Below are 16,675 nucleotides of genomic sequence, written 5' to 3'. Positions count from 1 at the left end.
ACCACTTGGAGCAGACTCTGATTGTTACATTTTGAGGCCTGAAATCACTGTCAGCCCTGGGACTCCTGAAAATGATCCCCCAGTCACAATTCAAGCACAAACTAAGTGTATCTGCCCTTTTCCAGACATTCAGATTAAGAAACTAGGTTATCATTTCATGGGGATATCCTATTTAGTATTAAAGCGGATGACAACTTGGAAAAGGCAACCTGTCAGTGCATGAGATTTTTCAGGAATTTAGTTGAAAAAGATACTTTACGCTAACTCATTTTCTCTTCCATTTAGCATCTACAGACACTCTCGGCTGACTAGTCTTCGCTCCCTATTTAATGAGGGATGGGAGGTGTAATGTATACTTAGCCGCTTGAAGATCTTACAGTGTCCGCTCCAAATGACAGAGGGCAGTGACTTGTAATATGGGTGTGCTTTTCAATGGCGTTTCTGGAGGCTTTCTGGTTTACCAGTCCCAAATCATTTCCAATGTAAACATTAAAGTACTTCCCTTAGGCATTGTCACTGTAGTCATATTAGGAGACCTCATGAAACAGAGGTTCTATCGTTTTTTTTTTACTCACCATAGCTCTTTGCTCAATTGATGTTTTATTGAATGATTAAACTTATCCGTACATTTTAGAAGCAACAAACTTTGCCGTCTTATTCAAACACAATATTTCGTTACATCTCCCAATCATTTCATCTGACAATGTTTTGACAATTACAACAGCATGTCAGATTGTCTCTGCCTCTAAGCAATCTGATTCTGGGGGTGCACAGTCAAGTGTTTTGCATAGAAAGCTTCCATTGCAGTTTTGCTGAGACATAGTCCTTTGCTAACCAAGGTTACATGTTGCATGACTCCTGGAAGAAGATCATATGATCAGTGGATCATTTACTTGCCCATTCTTGTACAGTACCGTTCAAGTTTGCTCAGCTCATTTGACTCACGCTGCACCTAAGGCATGTTGGAAGCAAACAGCAACAAGGAAGGACTCCAACAACGCATCTTAATTAGGCTTGGGCCAATCTTAATCTTATTAACCAAACGATGCTCCTAACTGGATGGCCAAGCTTGCCAGCACTTCTTTATCATAGGCAGGAAATTCCTGTTTTAATTTGGTAACAAAAATAGTCTAGCTCTTTTTGTTCCGCATCATGCCTACAGCACTCTATTTTTGCAATTAGAGGAAAATAAAATATATATATTTCTGCAGGAGCCACAGAGTGATACCACTTTATGTTTAGAGTTATGTTAGGATAAATCCGCACACGCCTTTTATGATATTATTATATTTACTAAGTGGACAGACTGGTTGCTCATTTGGCTCAGCCTTAAGGAGGAGAGCTCTTCGGATCGCCCTCTTGATTTAGCATCTTACTTCCTCTGCCATCCCAAGGATTTCCATTGTACTGTCGAATGCTGTGTCCCCAACACCATGTGCGTGCTTGCAAGATACCCACCGAAATTCTCTAAATAATCCTAGGAAAGGCTTTTGCTGAATATCGTAGGGCAACTGTGGGAGTTATAATCTGTCCTGTCCGATAATAATTAAGGGGAAAATATTTGCTACGTATCTCACGTGATAATGCCTTGTAAATATTGTTTTAGCTCGTGTCCTTCTTTCAGGGAGATAGAAAAATCCCTAACACCGAAATTGTTTGAACACCGGCACTGCGTTTTTAAATGACTAAATATACTTTATCCATATGTGCTGGAATTTAGTCTGACACAGTAGGTGAATCAGTGAAAGAAACGAAACAATAAAGTGTAGGCGCTAAGGGTGTGATTGTAATACGTATTGTAATACGTATTCTTTACTGTGTACAGGCAGTAAATCAATGGCAAAGGCATTCAAAAATGCTCTTCTGCGTAACACAATTGTTTACATATACACCGATAAAATGTAATTTAAAAACAATTGCTACTGTGTGCAATAACTATTTTCTAGGGGATTTTGATCAGTTTTATCTACCATTCCCACAGGAGAAACAGTTCCATAGGACCCAAAAGATTCCAAAACATTTATCATCGAGAAAAAACGTAATATTTTGTAATCCAAGCATTGCCATAAAACACAGACCTGCAATACTGTGTACACGCATTTGTGTGCGATCGCAATCCATCATGTGATTTAATAACAATTCTTTAGAACAAAAGCAATCACAAGTTTTACTGCCTGGACTTCCACGCCGCTGAAAACCACTTGCAATTCTCGTCATATAGTTACTGGCCCGCAGGGTAGAAGGATGCGTTTTTGATGAACAATTTGATTTCAAAATACTGTAATTGTTAATAAAAAAAAACGTGCGGCAGCTAAGCGAGGGGTCGTTTTTGTTGGACCATCAGTGCATCAAATTGGCTCGCATATTTCAGTTGGAGGCAGGGTAAAAACACATGCCAAGTACATTTCTTTAGTAGTAAAAGAAGATACTGTCCTCCTTCGCAGTTCGATTCCATCACGTGGTAGATTTGGGAGGCTTGGGACTCATCCTTGCAGAATGGTGCAGGCCCTTCCAGGACGCAGCAGTGGATGTCCTCGGCTCTTTCGGACTCCGCTCCTTCAGGGCCCCTTCTCCTGGGAAGCCAAGTTCTCCAACATGCGATCACATCTCCCATGCCTCTCCTGAGCAACCGGTATGCTCTCTCCTTCGAAGAAGGGTTCAGACCGCCTCTCTTGGCAGTCTTGGTTCCAAGTCCCAAGACTCCTGGTCCCAAACCCACAAAGCGGTTGCCAGGAGTAACACAAGCCCTGGAGCCCAAAGAGTTTCTTGGTTACCAATGGTATGAGGACCTAAAATTCAGGAAAATAAATCTTGGAACACTGGCTGAAAGATTGAATCCCAATTTGTTTCCAAAGCTGCACATGGCAGCTGTGTATTCCAACGGTCACCTCTGAGTCTGGTTCTGGACAGTTTTGACCCTTTGCTTTTTCCACAGGAAAGGTCTCTGTCATGAAGTGAACAGGAAGATATGATACAGCCGAGAGTATCTGGTCAAGAACAACCCATAACACAAGAGCACATAGGCACAGGAGGCTGTCCCACTTAACCTTAAGGGCAGCCTCTGCGTGAGAACAATAGGACAGGTAAGGACAGGAAAAAACTACCCAGCTTCAAAAGGAGCATATGTCAACTCTCCTTAAAACTTCTCAGGCTGACCCACCACAAAGAATCACCGGAATGGGGGGCAGGCTTGCAATTCACATCTACTATCTAGGCCCTCCATCCAACTCTCCGCCGTAGACACCACTTGAATACAGTAAGCATAAAATGGAACCCAGTAGGGCCAAAACAATGTGCGTCATATGCACTACACATGAATCATTTACACAAACATATAAGGTTCACACACACAAATGACATCCATGTCCCACACAGATGGACAAACCACCTGGTTGAGGGAAATTGTAGACCCAATTTCTAAAAACATGAAGGAGCCCAGCAGGTCACTCACTCCCGTAGATGACGGGTATAAAGGCCTTTCCTCCTATTATATCGATGTTGCTGCCGCCACTACCACTCCTCTATTGCCTGGCGATTTCATGGTAGTCACACTTGGCAAAGAGGGTATGATATGCCCCTCTAGGAAACAGAACCCCATTCGAGGTCTCAATCCTTCTCCTAAAAGTGTATCCACTGCAAATACACGGCTATAGTGAATTGAGGCTAAGGCCAAAAACGCACAACTTGCTATGGTGAGGCAGGATGGGCATGCTCTCCACAGTCACATAGGGGTATTTCCTCCATCCCATAAGAGACACTGAAGCAAAGTGCCCCAGGAACACATTCCACTGCTACAGTACGGAGGATATAGCAAATATTTAGAAGCCATTTTAACCACTTGTTTGTGAGATCTGCATTGTCATTTTGGAAATCAATAGACCTATTACCCTATCATCTCTCACATGGATAGATAGACAGATGATATCAAGTGCTAATCACATTTTTATTTTATTTATAAAGTTATATATAGCGCCTGCTTGACCCGGGGGTATCAGAGAGCTATACATACACAATAAAAGAAGTAGCAGTCCATCATAGGACATGAGGACAAAGGACAAATGGTACTGTGACAGCAAGCACAAGTGGATCATGTACCAGCTGGCTAACCCCCAAGAACCACTGGGGAAGAACTAGGCTCTTGAATACAGTTGTTCCAATAAACCTTTTGCATTCTTCTTTTTATTGTAAAACAAAACATTCTCTGAACTACCAATTATTTTGTTATATTGATTTGAAGCCGTTGTCAAAATAAGGCATTTACAAAATGTTCACATTATTCCTATATTCAAATTACTTCCATGGTGTGAGCACCAGCGCACACAGGTCCTTTCTTGGGTGTCTAGACGGTGCTTTTACATTATCCGACACAGGAGAAAGAGTGGCCTTGCTCCGTTAACCAAGTTTATCAAAGCAGGAATCCCCAAGGTTGAAGGAAAAGCTCTCTTCAAGGAGAAAGCAGCGCACACATGCCAGCCACGCCCCCGCAGGCAGTGACAATTCTCGGCAAGCGCCATGTTCGCAGGGAGAAGCCTTTCTGTGTTCTCCGACGGAGTTGAAATCAAACCGTGAGGAGTGTGCTTGGCATGCCTGATACATAACACTCACTACAGCGACACTTTTGTTACTTGATTGCTCAATGTTTGGCACAGGACTTAATTTTTTAGCCGTCATTGTATCATTTACTAATGTGAGCCCTGAACAGTAACTAGCGTGGCACTGTCGCGAGCCCCTGCTTGTAGATAGTAAGACACGGGAGCTACGGAAACCTTCAAGTGCAAAACGAGTCCAGTCCTCAACAAGTAAGGAACAATCCTCATTTAGAGAGCAAATTGAAATGACACGGTCAATGTGATATGTATATGTATGTATATATATATATATATATATATATATATATATATATATATATATATATATATATATATATATATGTATGTATATATATATATATATATATATATATATATATATATATATATATATATATATATATATATATATATATATATATATATATATATAGTTTTGTAATTCATTATTACCAATTTTGCAAGAGATTACATCCTGGAGACAATAGAATCAACCATACATTTACAATGGACATATAAGCAGTTTAATGAAAATGTGTGCAGCTTATACCATTTAGGTGCTGAGAGAGAAGCTACTTTTGATATGTTTTTGCTCGTATGTTACGGACATTAGTGTTCCATGCTCGCAAACCCTCTGCACGAGGTGTCAGTCAGTTTTTCCTTATACATACATATGCTTGTTACATTATAAACATGCTGAATTCATGCCATGATCTGTCAAAGCAGAAACTCAGCACAACCTCTGCGCACCTCTTTGTGGGAGTCCTTGTGAGCCTCCAGGGTTTTCATGATAGTCAGCTCCGCATAATTTTTAAACCTTGCTGGTTGGTTCTTCAGTATTTCTCTGAGTACCCTCAAAGCCAAGGCTCGGATTGAGTGCTAAATTACACACAAACAGAAAAAGAGAAAGAATTACTTGGTAGAAGGAGGAGTTCAATACATTATCCCAACATACCCAACCTCACACGTCATCTATTCTACATAAGATAATGTGTACATATTCTTGTTTTAGAACTAAAGAAAGGATGTTTGTTCATAAAATATTTCGTGTCCTTTACATTATCAGCTGGACTTTAACAGCGAAATTGACCGATTAAAACCTACTAAAGACACCTCTAATGAAGGCAATTTTACTATATATTCTGTGCAGCTGTGCACAACCTAGAAAACAATCTAATGTGGATTTTTACCGTATCAAGAAAAAAGGTATATGTAAACGTATGCTTTTAAAAAAAAATCTTTTTATTGAAACAAAACTGCTCCATCAAAAGACACATCAGGTAGCAGTGGAGGTGCAGTGATGCTTACACAGTAGATGATAATAATAAACCAGTCACCAGCGGACATAATAACAGTCTACCCACAGATCATGCCCCAACAAATTGCAGGTGGGTCAGTCAACCCATCCCCACCTCCCCGTCTAGTCCCCCTCCCTGACCTGAGCCTCCCACCGTCCTCCCTCCCCCCCTCACCCTCCCCACAATATGGTCAGAACCTGTCACAGGTCGAGTCTCACGGCCTCCCAGGAGGCGGACGTGCCAAATATATACTGTGTGTGGTGCTCGGCGGGGGAGACCTCTTCGGTGAAGCATCTGGGGTATCCATCCATTCCCCTCTGTACCTTCTCCAAGTCTGCCATATCTTTTCCCATTTTTTGGGGCAGCCCAACTATTATATATGACTTTCTCTGCCCTCTGGCACCAGTCCATATCTCGTTCCCATTCCTCTATTGTTGGTATCAAGTCATTCCCCCAGAGTCGTGCAAGGTTTCTCTTGGCCACCATGCTTGCGAAGGCTAACCATACCTTGTCTCCTTTGGGCCATGTAACTTCACCTGTGACCCCAAAAACGTGCTATCTAGCCTCCAGCGGTACCTCCGCCCCCACCACCTCCTCCATTATGTCCTTCAGTCTGACCCAATATGTACGGATTTTAGGGCAGTCCCAAAGGATGTGGAAGAATGTGCGCTCTTCCCCACAGCCTCTCAAGCAGAAGTGTGATGTCGCTAATCCCATCTTGAATTGCACCGTTCGAGGGATGTAGGACCTATGGAGGATGCGTAGCTGCACCAATCTGAATCTAGCTCGAATCGCCACCTCCCTAAGACATTGCAGGGCCTCATTCCAGTCATCATCTTCTAACAAACCAAGGTCGGATTCCCACCTTTCCCTCAGTGGCCCAAGTGTGTCCGAGATATTATTAATAAGCTTCTGATAGGTAAGTGAGATGGCCTTATCAATCATGGGGTTCAACAGTAGCCTGTCCTCAAGTGGGGCGTACTCAGGTAGCTGATCCCCCTGCGTCAAATGCATGTACAAGGCATGTTTGAATTGTTGATAATGAAGGAATTCGCCATCACCCATTTGGAATTCCGACTTGAGAGTTGCAAACTCCACCACTTGCCCCCTCTTCCAGACGTCCCCCAGCACATCTATACCCATCAGGCTCCACTGGCACAGGTCGCGGAGTCTCGCCACCTCCCTGAGGAAGTCGCCTTTCCATAAAGGCGCTTGGGCCGTAAGCTTCATTTCCCACCCAAGCAAATCCGTTGCCCGCTTCCATACCCCCACCACTATCGCGGTCTGGGGAGGCAAGGGCCGGCTTCGCCTGGGTTTAGAGTAGAGAGCCGCGAAGTAGGAGTCTATTCCTAGGGCATACGATCCACTCGATATGCAGGTTCCTCCTGTGGGGCAAACGTCCAGCCATTGATATGGATCAACTGTGCCGCTCAGTAGTATAAACGGATGTCGGGTACTGCCAGCCCTCCTTCGTAGGGACCCCGTTGTAATTTCCAAAGAGCAATCCTCAGACATCCTCCGCTCCATAATAAGGAGCGTTGCTCTGCCTCCACCGTCTTAAAGACGTGTTCCGGGATCGGGAAAAGAGAGCTCTGCAGCACATATAGCAGAAGGGGCAGGGCCATCATTTTGAATAACACAGCTCTGCCCATTAGGGAGACCGGGAGGGTCCGCCAGTGCTGCACATCGCTGTGCAGGCGATCCAGTTGTGCCTGTACGTTGAGCTGGAGAAACTCTGTGTCGGATGGTGTGACCCATATCCCTAAATAACGAAACGTAGCGCGCCAAACTAAGCCCTCGCAGCCGAGCACAGTGTGAGGCTGGGGCCCCGCCAGGACATAGCCCAAGGATTTGCTCCAATTGATACGGTACCCAGAGTACTCCCCGAACGTGCGCAACATGACCATTAACCGTTGTATGGACTCAGGCGGTCGCTGGGTGTATAGCAATATGTCATCGGCATATAGTGATATGCGTTCCTCCCATCCACCCCCCATGTCTATGCCCCACACCCCAGGGTCCGTCCTTACCCAATGTGCCAGCGGTTCCAATGCCAGGGTAAAGAGGGTCGGGGACAGGGGGCATCCCTGTCTCGTGCCGCATCCCAATCGAAATTCCCGTGACATAGCCCCATTGACCCGGACCCTCCCCAGTGGCCCCGTGTACAGTAGTTTCACCCAGGCGCAGAAGTTGTCCCCGAAGCCCAACTTCTCTAAGACTGCATAGATGTAGCGCCATTCAATACTATCGAAGGCCATATGGGCATCAAGAGAAAGCAATGACGCTGGCACCTCCCGGCGCGCGGCTACTGTCTGCAGAACCCCGAATAGGCGACACCAATTAAGTCTCGTGCTCCTGTGGGGCATAAAGCCCGACTGGTCCGGGTGGACCAGTGATTGGATTACCGCACCCAGGCGTGTGGCCAGGATCTTCCCTAGGACCTTCGTCTCATAGTTAAGGAGGGAGATAGGCCTGTACGAACCTCAGTCCCCCTGTGGTTTCCCTGTTGTATGGATAACAACGATCATGGCCAGTCGTAGGTCCCTCGGAAGCTTCCCAGTCTCCCGCTCCTCGAGGAACATTCTACACATATGGGGCGCTGTGCGGCTTGCCACACAGCTAAATGCTTCCGATGGGAACCCGTTGGGCCCGGGGGCTTTCCCTGTCTGCAGGTCCCCCATGGCCTCCTCCACTTCCTTGACCGTAATATCTGCTTCCTGCACATCCCTGTCCGCAGGGTCCAGCACAGGGAGCTGCAGGGGGGCCAGGAAATCGCGACACTCCTGTTCGCCCCTTGTCGTGTGTGACCGATAGACTCCCTCGTAGTAGCGCGCAAAGCCTTCTGCAATTGCCACGCTCGCTGTGCTCACTGACCCATCCGGTCGCACTATCCTCAGCACCCAACTGCGGTCGCGATCTCTCTTTTCCAACCAGGCGATCATTTTATTCGCCTTGTCCCCCAGGTCGTACACCCTCCGCTGGGTGGCTAGTGCGTGTGACCGCGCCTGTTCCGTCAGGACATCCCGTATTTCTTTGCTTAACAGGCGTGCCTTATGCAGTCTGTCCCGTTCCTGATCCTGAGTGAGCCCTGTCCCACTATCCAGAGCATGAAGCTCCGACTCCAATTGTTCCACATGCGCATGCTTGTCCTTGTGCCGCCGCCCCACCTCGGCCTGTACATAATACCTGGCCACAGTCTTGTACACCTCCCACACTATCCCGTGGGAGCTCACAGAGCCTACATTTTCATCGAAGTACTGATCCACTCTCTCCCTCAACCTCTCCTGAAAGTCTCTATCTTTAAATAGGAAGGAATCTAGCCGAGGGGGGGCGATCCAATCTCGTTTGGGACCTATCAACTGAACCCCCACCGGCGCATGATCAGAAATCCCTCTAGCCTTATGATGCCCGTCTCGAAACAGGTTCATGCAGTCTGCTAGTGTGAATATGTAATCAATCCTAGAGGAGGACCCATGGGTGTGTGTGTACTGTCTCATGTGTGAGTTATGTGTCCTCCATAAATCAATCAAGCCCAACGCCTGTGTAAAATCCCTGAGGTGGCTAACCCCTCCCCTACACAGTGTGGTCGGCGATCTGTTCAATCTCTAGCCATCACGTCGTTCATGTCCCCACCCAGGACCAAGGTCCCCAGACGTATTTCCAACAGCAACTTCCCCACATCAGGGAGGGTGGACGCGTGCAGCTTCGGAGGTATGTACAGCGAGCAGAAGTTCAGAGTGCGACCCTCCCACTGCGCAGATAGTGCCGCATAGCGACCCAAAGGATCAGACCAGTATCGCCCCAGGACCAATGGCAAGGAGTTTTTAATGAGTATATCCACTCCCCTGGAGCCCGTTGTAAAGCCAGAGTGGGCACGTAGGGTGTAACCAAATCTGTCTGGGGCCTTGCAATGGTTCCCTAGCAGATGTGTCTCCTGTAGGAGGACAACATCCGGGGCATGTCTGCGGAAGTATTGCAACACAACCGTACGTTTGATCTTTTTCTGTAGGCCGTTCACATTCCAGGGTAGGATGTCTATGTGTTGCGTCTTAGGTGTGTGTGATCCTGCCATTATCTCCGCCAAAACTAAAGGGTAGTAACCATCTATCACCCCCACACCCCTCCAGCCCGCTCATTGAGTGTGTCGATGGAGTCAAAACATTTATACAATATGAAAACAGCAAATAAAAACTAGAACATATCCCCCATTTCCCCCCCCTAAACCACCTCCCGCCCTGCTACCCTGCCACGCTGGCCAACCGCGCCTGTAGCCTTTGAAACGATAAACTCAGGGGTGAGCGGTGCAACCAAGTCCAGCATCCGGAGCTCCCCCCCGATCCCCCTTTAAAGTTCAGTAAGTAGTCCAACAATCGTCCCGAACTAGATCAGTGTCCCGTAATGGAGAAAGACCCTCCCAAGACACAATCAGAGCCCCCCGGCCAAATTGGGCGGTAGCAACATCCACAAATACGTGTGCAGGCCTTCCATCAATCCCCTCCAGACCCCCCCCAGGCAGGTCGAGGTTTCCCCCCATCCCCAGCGATCCTACAGGATTAGCAGTCACAATCCTTTCATACATTACATGTCCACGAGATCCTGTCAGTTCGAATCCATATACTCCACCTCCTTACTTCCGATCTGGTGACGCCGAGAGGCTGCGGGCCCTTCTCTTAGCTTGTTGGAGCTGGCTCTTCCGGCGCCGTTGTGCCTCCCCCGTTGACCCCACAGATGAGGCCGGAGTCAGGGGGGCTGCGCTCCTCCAGCTTCCCTCGTGGTCCGGGCCCCTCCGCTGCTGGCCAAGCTCCTCCAGGCATGTATGGGCCTCCTCCGTGGTGGTGGAGAAGAAGGACTTTCCCTCCGACAAGACCTTTAGCCGCGCCGGGAAGAACATCATGTAACGTAGACCACGTTCTCGAAGTTTCCTCTTGACTGCGTCATACGATCGTCGCTCCTGCTGGACCTTGAGCGTGAAATCAGGGAAAAAGCGTATTGTGGCGTCGTCCACCCTCAAATCTCCATGCTGTCTTGCCACCTGTTAGATCGCATCCCTGTCTCTATAGTTAAGGACCCGCGCGATGATGGTGCGCGGCGGAACCCCCGGGCGCGGCAGCGGGTTTGGAGCCCTACGCGCTCGCTCTATGACTAAGAACTTAGACAGTCTCCTGGGTTTCAGGCTGTTCAAGATGAGATCCTCCAGGAACAGTTCCATACTAGCCCCTTCCAATTTTTCTGGCACACCTACCACCCTGAGGTTGTTCCTTCGGGCCCTCCCTTCCTGGTCCTCCAGCCGTGCCGCCATCTGCCTCTGCTGGTGAGTGAGTTGTTGGACCTGCTGTTGCAACGATTTGGTGGCCCCCTGGAGGTCCGTAATTGCGGTAGGGTTTTGCGTGGCTTTTTCAGACGTTTTGTTCAAATCCGCCCGCTGAAGCATCAACTCAATTGACATTTTGTCTATTTTAGACTCCAATGTAGTGCCCAGGGATTGTATGGCCTGCATGATAGAGGAGAGAGATGGCTCACGAGGCTCTTCAGATGGCCCGGGGTGGGGCAGAGTACCACCGCCCGGTTCCGCCGTGTAATTATCCATGGTGCTGGATTGGGTCGCTGTGGACTTCTTGTTCCTCATTGCCTTGAAAGATATCGGGCGGTCAACCCTGGGCCCCCCGCCGGCCGTTCACACCCGGCCGTCACTGAAAGGAGCAGGAGCGGTCCTCTTTAGTCCAACGCAGGCCCACTGGTGTGCGCCGGCCGCGCGCAGAGCCAGTCCACAGCCTAGACGCCCCACACAGCCGGACGCAGTCCACTCGAACCCCCAGGCCCCGTCTCACCGTCGTCGCGGGCCTCCACCGCCGCCGTCACTGCCACGCGAGTTGTCTCTGGTTCCCCAATGGTCAGGGGGCTGCGTGCTGGAGCTGTAGGCCACGCCGCCTTGAAGCAGCTCCTCGCGGCAGGCTGAGCCCGGACTCTACGCCCCCCACCCTTGCCAGTGGGGGGGGGGGCTGCTGGTCACGCTGCCTCAGTTCTGGGGAGGGAGCAAAGGTCCACAGCAGTCCGCGACGCAGGGCGCACCGGTGCCGAGCGTCGCATCCAGCCGCCTCCCGGCGCTCTCACTATGGCCCTCTCCTCACCAGAGGCCGGTGCTGCACTTATAGGCCCTCGCAGTGTAGGCCACGTCCGGCCCACAATTGCCAATCTTCGGCCTCTGAGGTCCTGGGGCCGGATTCAGATAGGGAAGTCGCCTCCAGGAAGGATGTCCCTGGCGCCCCAGTAGTTAGGGGCCCTCACTCCGGGGTACCAGGCCTCGCCACTTTGCGACAGTTCCCTGCGGCCAGTCAAGCCCGATCTCAATGCCCCCACTCCCTCGCCGGGAGGGGGGCAACTGTCCACTCCGCCTCAGAGCAGGAGGGGGAGCGAGGGGCTACACCACACCACCATCACGGGCCTCCCGGCGCTGCGCGCCGCCCACAGCCGCTGTCCTGCGTCCCCGCCCCGGCCCCCTCCTCACCCGAGGCCGGTGCTCCACTGATGAGCCTGCACAGCACAGGCCGCGTCCAGCCCGCACTCGCCGATGTCAGGTTCCCGGGGTCGGATTCAGACCGGGAAGGCACCAGCAGGTGTCGGAGGAAAGGGTCTCTCCGATTCCAACCTGGGACGTCGTCTGTCAGCTGGATCGATGACGGATTGCAGGGGTCGTTAGGATCGCCGCCGGAGTGCCGCAGAACTTTGCAGCCATCTTGGTCGCCGCCAGGCCACGCCCCCCACGTAAAAGTATGACTAAGTGTCCGATTCAAATCCATTATTGTCAAAACTAATGTTCCCTTTGGAAAGTAAATGGACACGAGCTACTCTGAATGCAATATAATGTCCCAGACAGTCAAGCTCTTTTCTAGTAACATGTAAAGACGCAGAATATGCTTTTTCAAACCTACGATTGATTTGTTTCAGAAATGTTTAAAAAAAATACATTTAAAAAAAAGGGAAAAATGTTGCTGGTCCCCCATTTGAATCTCAAATGAAAAATAAACAGTGGCAATTATAACGGGTGACGCCTTCTGGACTTGCTAGAGCAGACCTATTGGCTTCTCCAATACTTTTTACAGAGGCAGCTATGCATCGCCAAAAACAAAACAAAAAATAAAAGCATAGACCATGACCATGACCATGAGGCCCAGTCTGATGACAAATATGCTTGCATCACTACGCATGTAAGAGCAGAAGGTATGACGGAACAACCGATGTATCTCGTGATACTTCGAAGACTCTTCCAGGACAACAATGTGCAATCATCCGGACCCAACACTAGGCGGCGATCTATGCACAGATATGAATTCAGCAGCCCACATGCCTCGAACCAACCGTTTCGATTTTCATTTTACTGTTCACAGATGACAATCGTGGAATAGTAAATAAAATATAATGAATATTACAGATGCTTGCACAGAGGCTAAGCGGCCGTCAGGAGGCACACCGACTGTGAACCACAAGAGGTGGTGGTGCAAAGTCAGTGCAATCCCCAACGGTGCCCTTTGTGTGTGTGTGTGTGGGGCCGGCGGGGGGCGGTTTTGAGAGGCGACCACGAGGGGAATTTAATTATTTCTTTCATTTTCCCTTGTGGTCGTTTCTCGAAATTCCCATCCCCCCCCCCCAGCCGGCCCCATCACTCTTACCTGCAGCGGCCGAGGATGCTCTGTACCCTTTGGAAGTCAAGCCTGTTGCTGCGTCCACAGTGAAAGGCAGACCAGTGGCTTCAAACAGCAGGTCCATCTTTCACTACCGTACCAGTCCTAGTAAAGGCGCAGACTGGCGCTGACTCTGGGAACAGTGCATTTGCTGTGAAATTTTGTAGTGTCCCCGTCTGCGCCAGGCGCACCTACTTGAGGCCACTGTGGTGAAAAACAGACATGCTGGGCCGTATCCATAACAGGCCCTGAAGGTCAACCTCTGCTTTCAATGATTGATGGAGCAGTCATTCTTCACATGGTCAGCAAAAATGCAGTAAAAGCATTGTCCCCATGGATTTCATATTTATTACGCAAACAACATTTTTACACAGTGTTTGCAAATTTCTAACTTTTCAGCACCAAAGAGGTAAAGCTCTGATACGAATAGACCCTGAACACTAAGGCGGCATGCTTCAGAGAAAATGCCCAGACACCTAGCAAAGTCATACCGTTGTAGCTAACACTTAACGCTACTTTTATCACTAAATGTTGATAGATTTTGAAAGGCTCGAAATGTCAAATTAACATCAACAATGATCGTTCACAACACTCCCACAGGAAATCCAACAGCACTGAGAGAAGAAACATTTTTGTACCATCCACCTAATGAGAAAGGAAAAGTCCAAATACCGTCTAAGCCATGATGGTGTATGTATTTGTGAGTTATGAATGGACCAAGGATTAGCAGGCTGAAGACGTTGAATACGTCGGAGTATACCAACGCATTAAAGAAACAATGTATGTTTAATATACATCTCAGAACACGTGGTTGTCTGGAGTTCTTTAAAGTAATCATTTGGTATACAAGAGAAACAGGCGAACACTGTGCCAGTGTGCATACTGCGAAAGAAAAGCTTTCCCTATATAATGCCCACGTGTGAATATACTTCATTCGCTCTCTCCCTATCACCGGCTGTCCGGAGTGTGCATGGATTTTACTGATGTATCAGGCTTCGCAATGTTTAATGTCTTAACATGAAGCAGAGGGAAGCTTGCACACCCATGTGTTAAAATTAAGGATGTGCAAAGGTGTCCAACATTGCTTCCTTCCTATTCAGGATGTTATATTTTTCTCTAGCCTTTCTAACTTTAGCACCTCGATGATTGATAAAAATTCTGCAGGAATTTTTTTTTTGAGGGGGAATTCTACTATAATTAGCTTTCCCAGGAAACGCTGCCATAGTCTAAGTTGTCAATCAGGACATTTGTAAAGCGTACTACTTACCCATGGGGGTCTCAAGGCTTGGGGGGAGGGATGTTGCTATTGCCCTAATAGCCAGGTCTTGAGGGGCCTTCTGAAGGTTAGCAGGTCCTGGGTCTGCCGTAGGAGGGTGGGGAGTGTGTTCCAGATCTTGGCGGCGAGGTGTGAGAATGATCTGCCACCGGAGGTTGCTTTTCGGATGTGGGGGACAGTTGCGAGAGCGAGGTCGGCAGAGCAGAGCTGGCAGTTGGGGGTGTAGAAGCTTAGTCGTCTGTTGAGGTATGCTGGTCCGGTGTTGTGGAGTGCCTTGTGTGCGTGGGTGAGGAACTTGATGGTGGAGCTGGCGGTTGGGGGTGTAGAAGCTTAGTCGTCTGTTGAGGTATGCTGGTCCGGTGTTGTGGAGTGCCTTGTGTGCGTGGGTGAGGAACTTGATGGTGATCCTCTTATTGACGGGGAGCCAGTGCAGATCTCTCAGGTGGGGTGTGATGTGGCTGTGGCGAGGGATGTCGAGGATCAGGCGAGCAGAGGAGTTTTGAATGTGCTGGAGTGGTTTCAGGAGTTTGGCCGAGGCTTCTGCGTAGAGGGTGTTACCGTAGTACAACCTGCTGCTAACGAGTGCCTGGGTAACCGTTCTTCTAGTTTCTGTGGGGATCCACCTGTAGATCCTGCGGAGCATGCAGAGAGTATTAAAGCAGGATGATGAGCCGGCATTGACCTGCTTTGTCATGGAGAGAGTAGAGACGAGGATGAACCCTAGGTTGCGTGCGTGGTCGTGGATGTTGGAGCTGCTCCCAGTGTGGTCGGCCACCAGGAGTCGTCCCAGGCTGAGGGGCTGGAGCAGAGGATAAGGACTTACGTCTTGTCTGAGTTTAGCTTCAGTCGGCTGTTCTTCATCCACTCAGCGACGGCTTTCATTCCTTCGTGGAGGTTGGTTTTGGGGGTGAGGGGGTCCTTGGTGAGAGAGAGGATCAGCTGGGTGTCGGCATAGGAGATGATGTTGAGGTCATACAGTCGGGTGACGTGGGCGAGCGGAGCCATGTAGATGTTGAACAGTGGTGGGCTGAGGGATGAGCCCTGGGGTACGCCGCAGATGATCTCGGTCGCTTCGGAGCGGAAAGGGGGGAGGTGGACGCTCTGGGTTCTGCCGGAAGTTGTGCAAAGTCCATAAACTTTACAACCTGATAAAGTCAAAAAGTTGTGTTTCCCACAACTCTACCGGCAGCATTTAGAGTGTGTATGGACTTTGTTGAAACTTTCTCATCCACAGGTCATCCTGGTGTACACAACAAATCAATTGAAATCAAACACTGGCAAAAGTGAAAGAAATTGTCTCAAACTTTCGCAAAAACCTATCCCTAGTTGCTTCTTGGTCCACTCACTCTGATGCTCGTTGTCCAATATCCTTGAAGCATGACTGCTCAACTGGAACAGCTGTCTGTAATACCAACATTTAAAGGGCAAGGTTCTGTTTGTTATTGACTACATTTTTGTGTCCAGGTGTTTGTTTGTGCACTGGTGAGTATTAATCCAGTCTGGAACACTCATAGTGATCACAACGCCTTGACCCCGACTTTTACCTGCGAAAACAGCAAGCAAAGCATCTCTTATTTCTAGAAATCCCTTACTAAGTCAAAGGAGCAGGGTAGGATACAATGGAGGAATGGTATCCCGGAGGTATTTAACACCTGCAAGCTTCTGACATGTTGAGATGACTGCAATATTTGTTTTGAGAATGATACTACTGATGTCTAAAATGTTATGGCCTATCAGCGCATATGTGCACCCACACACACACGTACCCAAAGAAACCTAAGATCGTCCAACCTTGTGCTAGCTGAAACCCCTCGCATCCACAGACCTTGAGCA

The 16,675-nt window shown here is 48.7% G+C and overlaps 1 protein-coding gene across 2 annotated transcripts in view; it reads right to left on the bottom strand.

Moving 5' to 3' along the window:
* The window catches only part of CLASP1 (cytoplasmic linker associated protein 1), a 1,635,412-nt gene that overhangs the window by 166,044 nt on the left and 1,452,693 nt on the right, over positions 1-16,675 (bottom strand). For both annotated transcript variants that reach the window (XM_086957100.1, XM_086957101.1), the window contains one exon: positions 5,340-5,468. In XM_086957100.1, coding sequence (XP_086813226.1) covers positions 5,340-5,468 — 129 coding nt within the window. The remainder of the gene's footprint in view (positions 1-5,339; positions 5,469-16,675) is intronic.

Source organism: Lissotriton vulgaris, chromosome 2_1 (genome assembly GCF_964263255.1).
Source record: "Lissotriton vulgaris chromosome 2_1, aLisVul1.2, whole genome shotgun sequence".
In the NCBI taxonomy this organism is placed as follows: Eukaryota; Metazoa; Chordata; class Amphibia; order Caudata; family Salamandridae; genus Lissotriton; species Lissotriton vulgaris.
This window is presented reverse-complemented; position numbering and strand designations above follow the sequence as displayed.